The sequence below is a fragment of the Notechis scutatus genome, chromosome 2 (genome assembly GCF_049901735.1).
Source record: "Notechis scutatus isolate UNSWTSFEM ecotype Mainland chromosome 2, rNotScu1.2, whole genome shotgun sequence".
NCBI classification, from domain to species: domain Eukaryota; kingdom Metazoa; phylum Chordata; class Lepidosauria; order Squamata; family Elapidae; genus Notechis; species Notechis scutatus.
In genome coordinates, this window is record NC_142010.1 from 45,846,497 (window position 1) to 45,859,529 (window position 13,033).

The 13,033-nt window shown below is 34.8% G+C and overlaps 1 protein-coding gene across 2 annotated transcripts in view; it reads right to left on the bottom strand.

Annotated features, from left to right (window-relative positions):
• The window catches only part of PLXND1 (plexin D1), a 180,526-nt gene that overhangs the window by 45,107 nt on the left and 122,386 nt on the right, over nucleotides 1–13,033 (bottom strand). For both annotated transcript variants that reach the window (XM_026678521.2, XM_026678519.2), the window contains exon 26: nucleotides 259–405. In XM_026678521.2, the coding sequence (XP_026534306.2) occupies nucleotides 259–405 (147 nt within the window). The remainder of the gene's footprint in view (nucleotides 1–258; nucleotides 406–13,033) is intronic.

Sequence of the window (13,033 nt, forward strand, 5' to 3'; positions counted from 1 at the left end):
CTGCTGTCCCTTTTGTCTCTGGTCACAGTTTCAACCACTTTGTCTATCAAGGGAATAAGTAACCTTAGTGGTGGTTGCTTAGGAACAGGATGCATTTTTGAATTTCAGAACAGAGATGCATGCTCAAAAAGAGGTATCCCTGTTGCAGCAAACTTGCTTTCAAACCTTAAAGTGTCCTGGTTACAAAAGCCTCATAGGAAACTGTAAAAGTAACTAATACATTTTTATTAAAAACAAAAGAAAAAAGGAGATTCTTACCCTTGGCTTTGCTTCAATGTTTTCTCTCAATAACCATTCTTCATTAAGTGTGTATCTTGCTTTTCCAGTGATGGCATCAATAGATCCTTTATTGATCTGTTGTTTAATAGCACACAACAGCAGGAAAAAAGGCTCCCCAACTGTTTCCTATTAGATGAAATAACAAGCTATAATTTTCTGAGCATAAACTAACAATGGACTTTTTAAAATAACATTGTCCATGTATACAAAGGGTAATTCACACCTCTAACTGTAATACTAGTGTATTACAAAGTAGACCCAAAGAGCTACTTATCACCCTACAAAAGCAAATAAAATTATTCACTTATGGAAAGGTTTAAGAACCAACATGAATGCCTTCAGGCTGAAAAATTATAGTTCAGGAACAACTATACAATTTAGCTTTGTTCAATATCCTGTGCAACTACAATATTTATATGGGCCTCTACTGAGAAGATAGATATCTATGGTGATCCAATGCTTTAGGGTGAGCTTTCATCAATATGCTGATGATCCCCAGCTTTGTATCTCCTGCCTGAATGATGCCATGAACATCTTATCTCAATGCCTGGAGGCTGAGGAGCCTGGATGGGCACGTTAGGTTTAGACTCAGCCCAAGCAAGTCTGTGGCTTTGGATGCTTCCTGGATAAGGTGGCACTGCCTCAGATGAACTTGGTGTGCAATGTGGGGGTCTTTTTGGATTCACAGCTCCTACTGGAGCAGGTATTAGTCATGAGGGCATTTTGCACCTCTTGGGTGCACCAATTGCACTCATATCTGGACCAGGAAGCTTTGTTCATTGTCTCTCATGCCCTTGTAACCTCCCATTTGGACTAGTGCAACATAATTTACATAGGGCTGCCCTTGAGAAGCATACAGAAGTTCAGCAGGGACAGGATGTAACTGCACAGGTTCTAAATGGTGTTGGCTACATGACACATTAACATCACTGGTTTGGAGTCATCATTGTTTGCCAGTGTGCTTTCAGATGCATGTTAACTGATTGTCAACTTTAAAGTCCTTCATGGCTTGGGACCGGGTTATGTGAGGGACCCAGTTGTTTTACCCATCCAATCTGGCCCACCAGGATTGATAGGCTCTGGATTCCACTAGCAAGACTTGTTGGCTGATGGGGACCAGGTGATGTGTCTTATAACCCCTGCTCTATCAAACATTCTCCCTCTAGAGATTAGAATGAACCTTACCCTGTTGGCCTTTTGAAAGCCCTTGAAGACATGGCAATGTACCAGGATCCAGGGCCCTGAGTATGTGAAGGGTCCTATTTCCCAGTTATGTTGACACCAACGGAGTATAATATCTCTTGGCTGCTATTGGTATTTCATTTCTTTTATGTATCATGTTTTAATTGTTTTAACTGTTTTTGATTGTTTGCTGCTCAGAGTTACTGTTTTGAGAGGGATGGCTATATTGACTAACTAACTAACTAACCAACCAACCAACTTTTAAAATGAAATTTCCACAAACTTTTAATTCAGTACTTACTTTATATGGCAACATTCAAATTGGATAGCAGTAACTTTATTAACATTGTCTGTATTAGATTTTTAAAATCATCCAATGGGAATTTTTCTGATTAAATTCATATCAACATCAGAAAGCCCTCTTTATGTCCTTAATATTTGTTTCATTCATTAAATGGTGTATTTAATTTTGTGATACAACTTCATCTCTCCCTAATGAATATCTAACTCCTCTAGTACAACTATTATAAAAATGTTTTAGAACTCTACATGATCAACATCTGTTCGTTCAAATTCCTTTGCTTGATGGGTACTAATATTACACATCACTACTGGAACAAGGTAATTACTAGCTTTCACTCAGTTGGTCTTGGACAATATAAATATGGTTGCTCATGCATGTATTCCATCTGTTTTGTAGTGCCAAAATCTAATTTTTCATCAGCATAATTTCTTCTAATAAAATGTTAATAAAGTGGTATTATATGTCAGATTATGACATTAAATCATTCCCATTTCATGGGGAGGGTTCCCCCACCCAACACTTACCTCTGTTAGGAATAACATGGTTACCTAACGTAGTTTGGGTAAAATAATATATATAGACTATGATAGTGATTTTAAGTGTGTGTCACTTTAACTGCAAAGCATGTAATTTTGGGTGCGGTGGTTGTAAAATCGCCATAAGAGGGAGCAAGAGAACTTGATTGATTGCTTGGCTTACTGGATAGCTTGCTGACCATGATGGATCGATGGTGTGATAACTGCGTGTTTTCCCTGCTGTTGCTGAAGGAAGAAAGTAGGTTTGACTTCTTCATATCTCTAACTGCAAATTATTTTACAGGACTGATATATATATATATATTACAGGACTGATATTTGTAAGTTTACTGACCACTTTTTTGACACTGAACTTTGCAACTGATTAATCCCCGGACGGACTGAACTAGTGTATGATATATGGACTGTTTGACTATGCTATAAATCTTACTGTAATAAACTATTTAACTAGCATTGTATATGTTTTACTGAGTGTAAACTACAACAACGTTTATCTCACATATTTGCCTGCCTGCCTGACTGCCGTGCACATTCTGCTAGGGTGTATATCCCTAACAACCTCCATTTATCTACAAATCTATTTCTTTCAGAAGGAAAAGACGGAATAGTTGGATAATCTATTCTGAGGGGTAGCAGTAGGAACTCTCCAAGCAATCCAGGAACACCCTCCTAGGTTAGTGTATTTAGTACTATTTCTTTAGCTTCACTTACAAAGTTGGAGAGAATAAAGCTTCAAGAATGCTTCCTGAGAAAGCTGATTTTGCTATGAAGCTACAGTGGCCTAGTGAGTAGTTATACACTAAATTTAGACCCAGCCTCTGAAAAATCAAGGTCAGTTATGCATTCTGGATCAACAGTAGATTCAGATTTAAGTTTCTTCTCCAATATATCAACACCCTGTCCTCCAACAAACAAGGCTAAACCTCCACACAAAATCTATTAAAGTCTGAGAGACAAAATACGTGTCAATCATACAGCTGCTTCCAAAGCTAGTGAATGTGCTTTATGAGAAGGCCACACTGACAGAACTGGTATTTATTGCCATGGCATCAAATATACTGCATCTGATTAAACAGAGTGCATTCGTTTTTTCTACTTTGTTTTGAAAGATATTGCTGCAAAGAAAGCTAGGGCTTTTCAGCCACTGCTGCAGTTTTTTTCCAACAAGTTTGAAGGCAAGGATTACTGCTGAAGAAAGAATTACAAAATGTAGCCATTACGTGATTTTTTTTCTTTCTTTTTTTGTTATTTGGGATAAGAAACACATTTAAAAATGGAAAAGGAAATACATAGGAAACAATTGCTGATGAAATAGCATTGCTTGGAATGTTTTACAAAATTATTGTGGGAAATAGGTTTGGAAATTACTTGGCTTTTTATTGTGTGAGAAAATGATTAATAGGTTTCTTAAAAGGAAAAAAATCCATTGTATTTGTTGTTGTTTTTTTAATTAGACATTTTGACTGGTGATTGTAATATGGTTCCTTCAAAGCAATCCTGAACATAAAAATAACTTGCATGAATAAAAATAGCAAATTGGCATTTTTTCTTTCAAATGTTCCTTATATGATGTTTTCAAGCTGCTTGTCTATATGCCTCAACCTAAATGGCCACTTGAAAAACATAAAATGGAATATAAGGCAAATTAATATGCTATTCTTATACCAAGACAACTTTATGCTATACTATAAAGAAGCTGGTTCAAGCACAGCATGTTGTACAAACACAATGTATTGTGTTAATTCTAGAAAGCAAGGTTTTCATGGTTTTGTATATGTATATCATCATCATAATGTTAGAAAAGTTTGTATACCATCTAAACTCAAGATTATGGAACCATGTTAAAATGAGCTATAAAATGCCTAGGATGCAAACAAACAAAATCTATTATGGTTTCTTCTAAAAACTTCAAGCAGTTACAAAGCAAGGCAGCCTTTATGCAAGGATTACTTGTACGCTGACTATGGTAAATCAAGGCCTCTTGGAGAAATATCACAATTTCTTTCTTACTTAAATATAGAATAACTTCCTTACAACTTCATCATTTTATAAACATTATGGCAAATGAAAAGTAGGTTCTGTTCAGAACCAGCTTTGTTAAAAATAACCGCATATCATAATTTAAAGATTCTTGTTAGTATATTTGCTTTTTTGTTTCTGTTATGTTTCGTGTTTTCAATGCTAAAGGAATTTCGAGGTGTTGAAATACAGCTGTAAGACATTGAATTATACTTAACCACAATTAGTATAGATTGTGCTTATACATACATTCAAATTCAAGTTATCTAATCTATTGCAAACTGTTATTTAACAATTATAACCTTCCTGAATTTACCCCAATTTAATATGTCAAAACTGAAGCATTGAATTACTATTGCATGCTTTCAAATAATTTGTCAAATAATTTGTTTTAAAATAATATCTATCTATCTATCTATCTATCTATCTATCTATCTATCTATCTATCTATCTATCTATCTATCTATCTATCTATCTATCTACGTACCTACCTACCTACCTACCTACCTACCTATCTACCTACCTAACTATTTTCATTCCTTATGGTCTTCAGCCAAAACCTGACTCAAACAATAACAAGAAAAGGAAGAAAAAGATTCTGAAGTGGTATTATAAATTTATCCTTAAATGTCCAAATTCGATGTGACAGTATTTATATTACTAGGTATTAGTAGGTAAGAGCCATGGTGGTGCAGTGGTTAGAATGCAGTATTGCAGGCTAACTCTGCCCACAGTCTGGAGTTCAATCCTGACTGGCTCAAGGTTGAGTCAATCTTCTATCCTTCCAAGGTTGGTAAAATGAGGAGCCAGATTATCGGAGGCAATATCCTGACTCTGTAAACCACTTAGATGGGGCTTTAAAGCACCGTGAAGTGGAATATAAGTCTAAGTTACAGTAAATTACTTGTTACAGCAAATTACTGTCTCAACTTCTTTATTTGGCACAAGAATCCACATTCCCACTGATCATGAGCTTCCTAGAATATGAGAAACATCAAGATGGGAATTCTATGGAAGAGATCGATCTAGCTATGTATTCACGCTGTTCACACATATACACATTCATGCTACCCATAGCTTTGATTGAATCTGATGAATCAAATCTTGCAGATATACCAAATCAGTAGACAACGAAGGACTGAGGCTAGCCTAATCTAATTTACTCTGCACTAAGAACAAAACAGATTTTCTTATTAAATGTTGGACAGCTTGATTGGGGCAACAAAGAAGGCAGGCAGAATCTTACATAAAGATACTTTTTTGAAATATAGGTTTATCATTGCGGTTGCCTTTTGCTTACACAATGGATAACTATGATTGACTATTTTGGAAGTTTGCATTATTAGAAAGCTCGTGCTTCAATATTCTGTTCTGGAACACAAATGGATGGATTGTTTGGGAGGGCATTAATGTAAAACAAATGTGTACATCATATAATGCTAACTTATGAGGAAAAATGTAAGCAGCAGGATTTTTTTTCACCACACAATTGTTAAGGACCTTTTGCAGCAGCTGTTTCAAATACATGTTGAGATTAATGGAGATAATTGAAAAACTAAAAACAGATCTAACATAATATATGTCTCATGGCCTAATGCTACAAGAGAATTAATATATGTACAAAAACAACTTGTATTAGTAGATACATTTCACAGAAACAAATTAGGTACATTTTGACAATATCTGACTAGCATATTTTATATATATAATGTATAATATATATGTATATTTATGTGTGTGTGTGAGTGTGTGTGTGTGTGAACAAATTAAGATGATGCTTATATTTTTTAAAGAATTCCATTTCTCTACTGGAAAGAGGAACAAGCCTTCAACAATTACAGAAAGTTATGATTTATTTTCTGTGATTCTAGAAATCTGCTGAATGAGTTTTTGGAAATTAAAAGTGTGGGTATAATTAGAAGTTATGGTATCATCAACAGATTGAATAAAAATCTCATTATGGTCACCACATATAAATGAGTCACTAAACATTGTACTAATGAAAACACTGTGGAGTTATAGTTCCATAAAACAAAATTGATTTTTGGAAAGTCTATTTTGATTTTTTATTCATTAACACTGCCCTCTTCATGAAAGAGTTTTGGAAACAGATGATGGAAAGCAAATAACTGATGAATCTCTTAGGCACATACCATCAATCAATACGCTGAATTGTCTAACTTAATCAAGAAAGGAACTTTTCTAGTTTGCTATGTCATACATTAAGAAGTAAACACTGAAAATGGGTGAAGTACTTGAAGACAGACCAGGTTTTAGAGTTTTACAGCAAGATACTGGTTGAAAGGGACGTGGTGGCTCAGTGGCTAAGACGCTGACCTTGTCAATCAGAAAGGTCGGTAGTGCAGTAGTTCAAATCCCTAGCACCACATAACGGAGTGAGCTCCCATTACTTGTCCCATCTCCTGCCAATCTAGCAGTTCGAAAGCATGTAAAAATGCAAGTAGAAAAATAGGGACCACTTGATGGGGAAGGTAACAGTGTTTTGTGCGCCTTTGGCATTTAGTCATGCCAGCCACATGACCACAGAGACGTCTTTGGACAGCACTAGCTCTTTGGCTTTGTAACAGAGATGAGCACCGCCCCCTAGAGCCAGGAACAACTAGCACATATGTGGGAGGGGAACCTTTGCCTTTACTATAATGTAAAACCCTTCTTTCAGATATTGGATAAAAGGTCCTGCTAAAATAAAAGCAGTGTTTAAAAAAGCAAACCAACTTTAGACTCACTATAAAGTTTGAAAAGTCATTTTTTCCTAACAGCAGACTATTTTTAAGAAGATACTACTCAACATTGGTACCAAAATGAATCCCTGCATGATTCCTCCTCCTCCTCCTCCTCCTCCTCCTCCTCCTTCTCCTCCTTCTCCTTCTTCTCCTCCCCCTCCTTCTCCTCCTCCTCCTCCTCCTCCTCCTCCTCCTCCTCCTCCTCTTCTTCTTCTTCTTCTTCTTCTTCTTCTTCTTCTTCTTCTTCTTCTTCTTCTTCTTCTTCTTCTTCTTCTATTACTACTACTACTACTACAAAAAAGATAATGATTTTTGAAGAAAAATCTGCTGCTGCAATTAGATTAGAGTGAACACGAAAAAGGAAGGAATTACAGAGATAAATGAGAGCCATATCTATAAATGCTGGCTGTTGAGAATCATAGAATGTTGGAATTGGGTAGTTAAAGATATTGTGAGAAAGTGGTCAAAGTCAGAGCTTAAGAAGAGCTCTTGGATGAGAAGCGAAATGTCTTCAAAGAAAAACCAGAAAGTCCAGTTGCCACTCGAAAAAGTACCTTTGGTAAAAGTCAACTTTAATAAGAAAATTGGAAAAATATTTATAAATGTATTTATCTAAAATATTCTGATGGTCCTAATAGTTTGTGGTCACCACCTCCAACATTTTATCTCCAGTTTAGGAGAAACAAATTTTGGATATAGCCTCTCCTAAACTAAATGCAAGGCAGTATTTTTTGTTCGAGGTTTACAATTTTGTTTTCAGTTGCGCTTGACTTCACTTACTAGTTCCAAAGCAATAAGAAATGTGACTACTTTATAATGTTTCCTACATAGCAAATAGCCGATGATTTACAACTTATTCCCAAGTCTGAAAAGGAAACAGATTTGTGATGCTTCAAACACCATCTTAAAATTATTCTTTCTGTGCATAGGATAATCCCTGGTATCTCATCTAGGAGGATTAAAAAGACACTTATTTCAGTTCTCATAAGTAGGTTCCAAATCTACAGATTGCCTTCAATTAAAACAGAGGCTTATCAAGACCGACACCTTACTATGTTGTCCTCAAGTTTGTAAGGTAGCCAAAATATGGTGGCATAATTTGTTCCATTCAAATAGCCAATCTCGATTCTGCCTCAGAAATAAATCTCTTTAGCAGTGCCATCCCTACAGGTTTAATAGAGACAAGTGAAGGACAGCAATTCATTGCTGAATTTCCTTTCCCACTAGCATTCCTACTTTTACTTGCTAGATCAGAAAAAGCAAACACTCCCAGTAGGGTCACCCAAGGAGTGAAGGTTGTGTCAGTTGCCTGGTTAAAGGAAGCAAGCATTTATATTTTGGTAGCAGGGATATAGAAATATGCTGGAAATGGATTGTTGCTTTTATGATATCGATAAAGGCAATATTTTTTCTATAAATATGATTTTATTTTATGCATTACTATTATATTAATCCTCCCTTCCTTTCACCCATCTCTTGCCACTTATGACTGTATGACCGTAACTTTGTTGTTTGTATCCTAACAAATTTTTGACTGTTTCCTAGTATGATTTGATTGCTTATTGTACCCCATGATTATTATTAAGTGTTGTACCTGATGATTCTTGACAAATGTATCTTTTCTTTTATGTACACTGAGAGCACATGCACCAAGACAAATTTCTTGTGTGTCCAATCACACTTGGCCAATAAAGAATTCTTTTTCATTGTTCATAGGAGAAGGCAATGGTAAACCACACCTGTATTGTACTAAGAAAGGCACATGAACATACAACATAACATCATTGATAATGTGCTGCACGATAGGCCTCTCAGGTTAGACCACATTCACTAAGGAAGTGACTTTTTAAAGAAGACCTGAGGATCCTTTGGAGTACTAATATTTCTGACATGACCAGATTAAAACTGACGTTGCCATGCAGGAAAAGAAAATTCAAACTTGTAAGACTACAGTGAAAACATGGAACTTAAGAAGTATGAACATGGAAAAACACAACACAGTGAAAGAAGAAATGAATTAGTTACGCACTGATATTTTACATAACTGCAGATTGAAGTAGACTGGAATTGTACACATTCTGTCAGAAGATCATACTCAGGACATGGGGAAAAAAGGGAATGGCAATGCTTTCATTTAGCAAGAACAGTACTTGGCCTCAATATAGTCAGTGACCAAATAATATAAATCATTCTTCATGGACATCTCTTTAAGATGACAAGTTTATGTTTTAACCACTGATGAAGAAGAGGAGGAAGTGATGGGTTTTATAGTCACATTTAATTTGAAATAGGCAGAACGTGCTAGCAAGATTACTTGCTAGAGGTTCATGATTGGCATGCCAACATTAGAAACATTAAGGAGGAAAATATACAGTTGTTGGGCTGTAAGGCCAAGGAAACCAAAATGAAGGAGAATGATTTTTGCCAATCCAGTGATTTCTTCATTGCTAACCCAAACTTAAACAACTAAAACAATGTTTATATACATTAACAACATCAGATGAAGCACAGAGAAATCAAATAGAGTATACTATTAATGCAGAGACAGAGCTCAGTGATGATAGCAAAGATGATAGCAAAGATTGTAGGGGGCGTGCATAAGCGCACCAACGTGCCTACCGTCCCTGTCCTATTGTTTCTCTTATTCTTCTTTTATTTTTCTTATATGTACCCATTTCATGTATTCACAACTATGTATACATTTATACTTATTATCTTGTAAACAATTGGCAAATCAAATAAATAAATAAAATAAATAAAAATGTTGCCTGAGTCTTACTATCAAATAGAGCACAAATTGCACATGTGCAGTTTCCAAGTTAAACAAAAGTGGAAGAACAAAGCCAACCATGTTTCTATGATATGATTTTGAACATATACCCACCATTTTCAAGGAAAACATCAGTAATCAGTTTGGTGCCTCACTGATAGTGAACCAAAGGAATGTGAAATGAAAACAAATAAGTTGTTAAGGATAAATGTGAAAAGAGACTGTCATTTTTATTTAAAAAAAAAAAACCAGAAAAAAGTAACTGGATAACTGAGCACATGGTGGAAATTGCCAGGAAGATAAACCAAAGCCAAGAAAGACAACAATCTCATGAAGGAATGAAATAAAGAATTCCAGAGGCTGTTAGAAGAAACAAGAAGCAGCATTATGACATCTATAAAGATAGTGAGAATGAAAACAGATACAGAACTATCAAGAAAGTCTTCCAAAAGATTTCTGAACTCTGATGGATTTTCCAATCTCAATTTAGTGTGCTACGTGATGTCAGTGGACAGATAGTATCTGATTCACAAAAGATGGAAGAGTATATGAAATTCTATACAGTACAGATGTCAACATCCAAGATATTTTAGGAAATATTCCATACTTACAAAAACCTCTAGTACTACAAGATGAAGTTAGATCAGAACTCTGGTCAAGTGTGACATATACTCTCCCTTCAATTATTCAACCTATATACTAAGGGGTGTGCCATCAAATTATTTTTTCACAACTGTGGTAACTGCAAATGGTTGCTAATTGAGGTAGATATGTACACTGAGTTTTAGCAGAAAAAAACACCAGGCAGAAAGATAGCACTGTCTTCGTCCTTATCAAAATCAACACTCTTTCAAACTGTCCTAGTTTACTGGCAGGCTATTTTAGATTCAGCCAATCATATTGCTCTGCAAAATACCAAAATTACTCTATTATCACACCTTACATGAAGAATCAATGTCTGTATATAACAGCTGTCTTTTTTCCGTTCTTATAGCTAGGATAATCACAGATTTAAAAGAAGTAGGGGGATGCACAAAATAGTTCATGTTTTAGATTAATGGTTAATATTTTAAACTGTATTTCTGTTTCCTACTACAACCTTTTTATCTTTTATTGTTCCTATGTGCTTCAAATAGTTCCTTCAAACAAGTCTCCTGCCCTCATATGATCATAAAATAGGATCTATGGTATTAAAAATGCTGGTCAATGTACAATTCTTTCTTCACTTGTACTGGAATTAAGGAATTGAAAGAAAGAGAGCCCTGAAAGCTGCAGATATTAATTTCTTTTATAAGATATCCTACTCAAATCCCATAGGATAAAACTTGATTTCTTCCAGAAAATTATATATTATTGCTTTATATCCCCCTTCAGGAGATATTAGACAGTCAGCTTTGGTGGTATCAGATTCCAACTGAGTTCTTTTTTCTCAAGAGAGGTTTCTGCTTTCTTACAGTGACTTTATGCAAGATCAGTAGATTTTAGCACCAGTTTTTTTTTAAAAATCCAACTTGTTTCTTAACTTTTCCCCATTCCTAGTTTATCGAATGGCTAGTATCAGGCATACTTTTGCAAAGCACTAAAAACATTGAGCCCGGGGCCCTGATAAGGTGGGAAGCCCATGTCAGGACTTTAGTGATTGTAAGTCCTCTCTGGCTGCTACTTTGTATTATTTTTATTTATTTTTACTCTGGTTGTTTTTGTTTTTTTGTTTTTTTGTTGCTTTCATTGTGAATTAAGGTGGGGGAGGGTCTATACATTTACCAAATAAATTAATACAGGAATAACTTTATTTAAATTTTAGGCCCTCAATGTCTATAATCAAATACTATAAATGTTTTCTTTAATGAGGGAATTCTAGATAGAAGTCTAGAATTCTAGAAAATACATTCTAGAATGTATTTTACAATGTTACTGTTTTGTAATTAGAGCATTTAAAGATAATGATCTTTGTTAAAGATAATGTAAATGTTTAAACAAACAAACAAAAAAAGAACGCGTCAACATTGCGTACATTGTGTACATTAAGACTACAGTCCCAGGAACACTTATTCAAGGGAATTAAGCACTGGCATAGATGAATGCTTTACTTTTAACGATCTTTTTTTTAGGTACAATACGTTCTATTTTGTTTCTGCACACACAGACACGCAGGCACAAACACACATACTATTCTCTTTGGAAATAAGCAGAAAGTGATAAAAAGTGATAGAAAAAGCTGAAAAATGTATACATTTATGCAAATAAAAATTCTTTCCCATTTCTGGCAACAACTTTCACTCATCCTTAAACCAGTGTAAATAGTTCTTAATATTCTCACACTGTTATGTATTTTTGACTTGGTTATGACTGCATAATAAAATTCAGAGAAATGTAAACATGAAAGGATAATTGTGTTCAAGTATACATATTATATTTCTTTTTTTTAAAAAAGGCTGGCTCTTATTAATGAATTTCCCTCCAGGAAATCAAAATATGTCTGGCGTAATTTAGTGGGGAAAACTTGTAAATGCACATGTAGAGTATTCACCAAATGAAGGATTCTCAAAATAATTTTATAGAAATTTGAGAAATAGTTGAGGAATCCTCAGTGTATGAAGACAGGGAACATTTAGGGTAAGCATGTTTTAAAACTTAAGTTACCTCTGAAAAAAAATCTAAGCTTAATCCTTCAAAGAACACTAAAACTTGAGAATTTCTTGAAAGCTGGTATCTGCTGAGATTATATAGACAATATTTGTAAGTTGAGCTCATTACTAAGTTTTGCATAAATGGCTGCAGCTTACACTTAGATTTATTAGGTTAGCCTGGCTATGGAAATACCAGTGAGTAGTTTTCCAAAAACAGACAAAGCGTCTTGAAAAGAAATGTGGCCAAAGTGAATAATCTCAATTAAATTATTATTACAAAAATTGGAGTGATTCTGAAACAAAATCTGAACAATATAAACTGAATATGGAAATTCCACAGCATCACTAATTAAATTTTTCTACACAATTTTTGTATAGAAAAACTAATCTTTGCAGCTTAAAGATCTGCTAAATATTAGAATTAAGTTGCCATACACAAGACCTTTTCTTGGTATGCAAATTATTGTTTTAACTACATTATAATGATAAAAGTGATGTTCCCTGTATTGCAACGTAAGAATTCCACTGCAGTATTGAAAGAGTTACTGCTTGCTGAAATCTTTACTGAA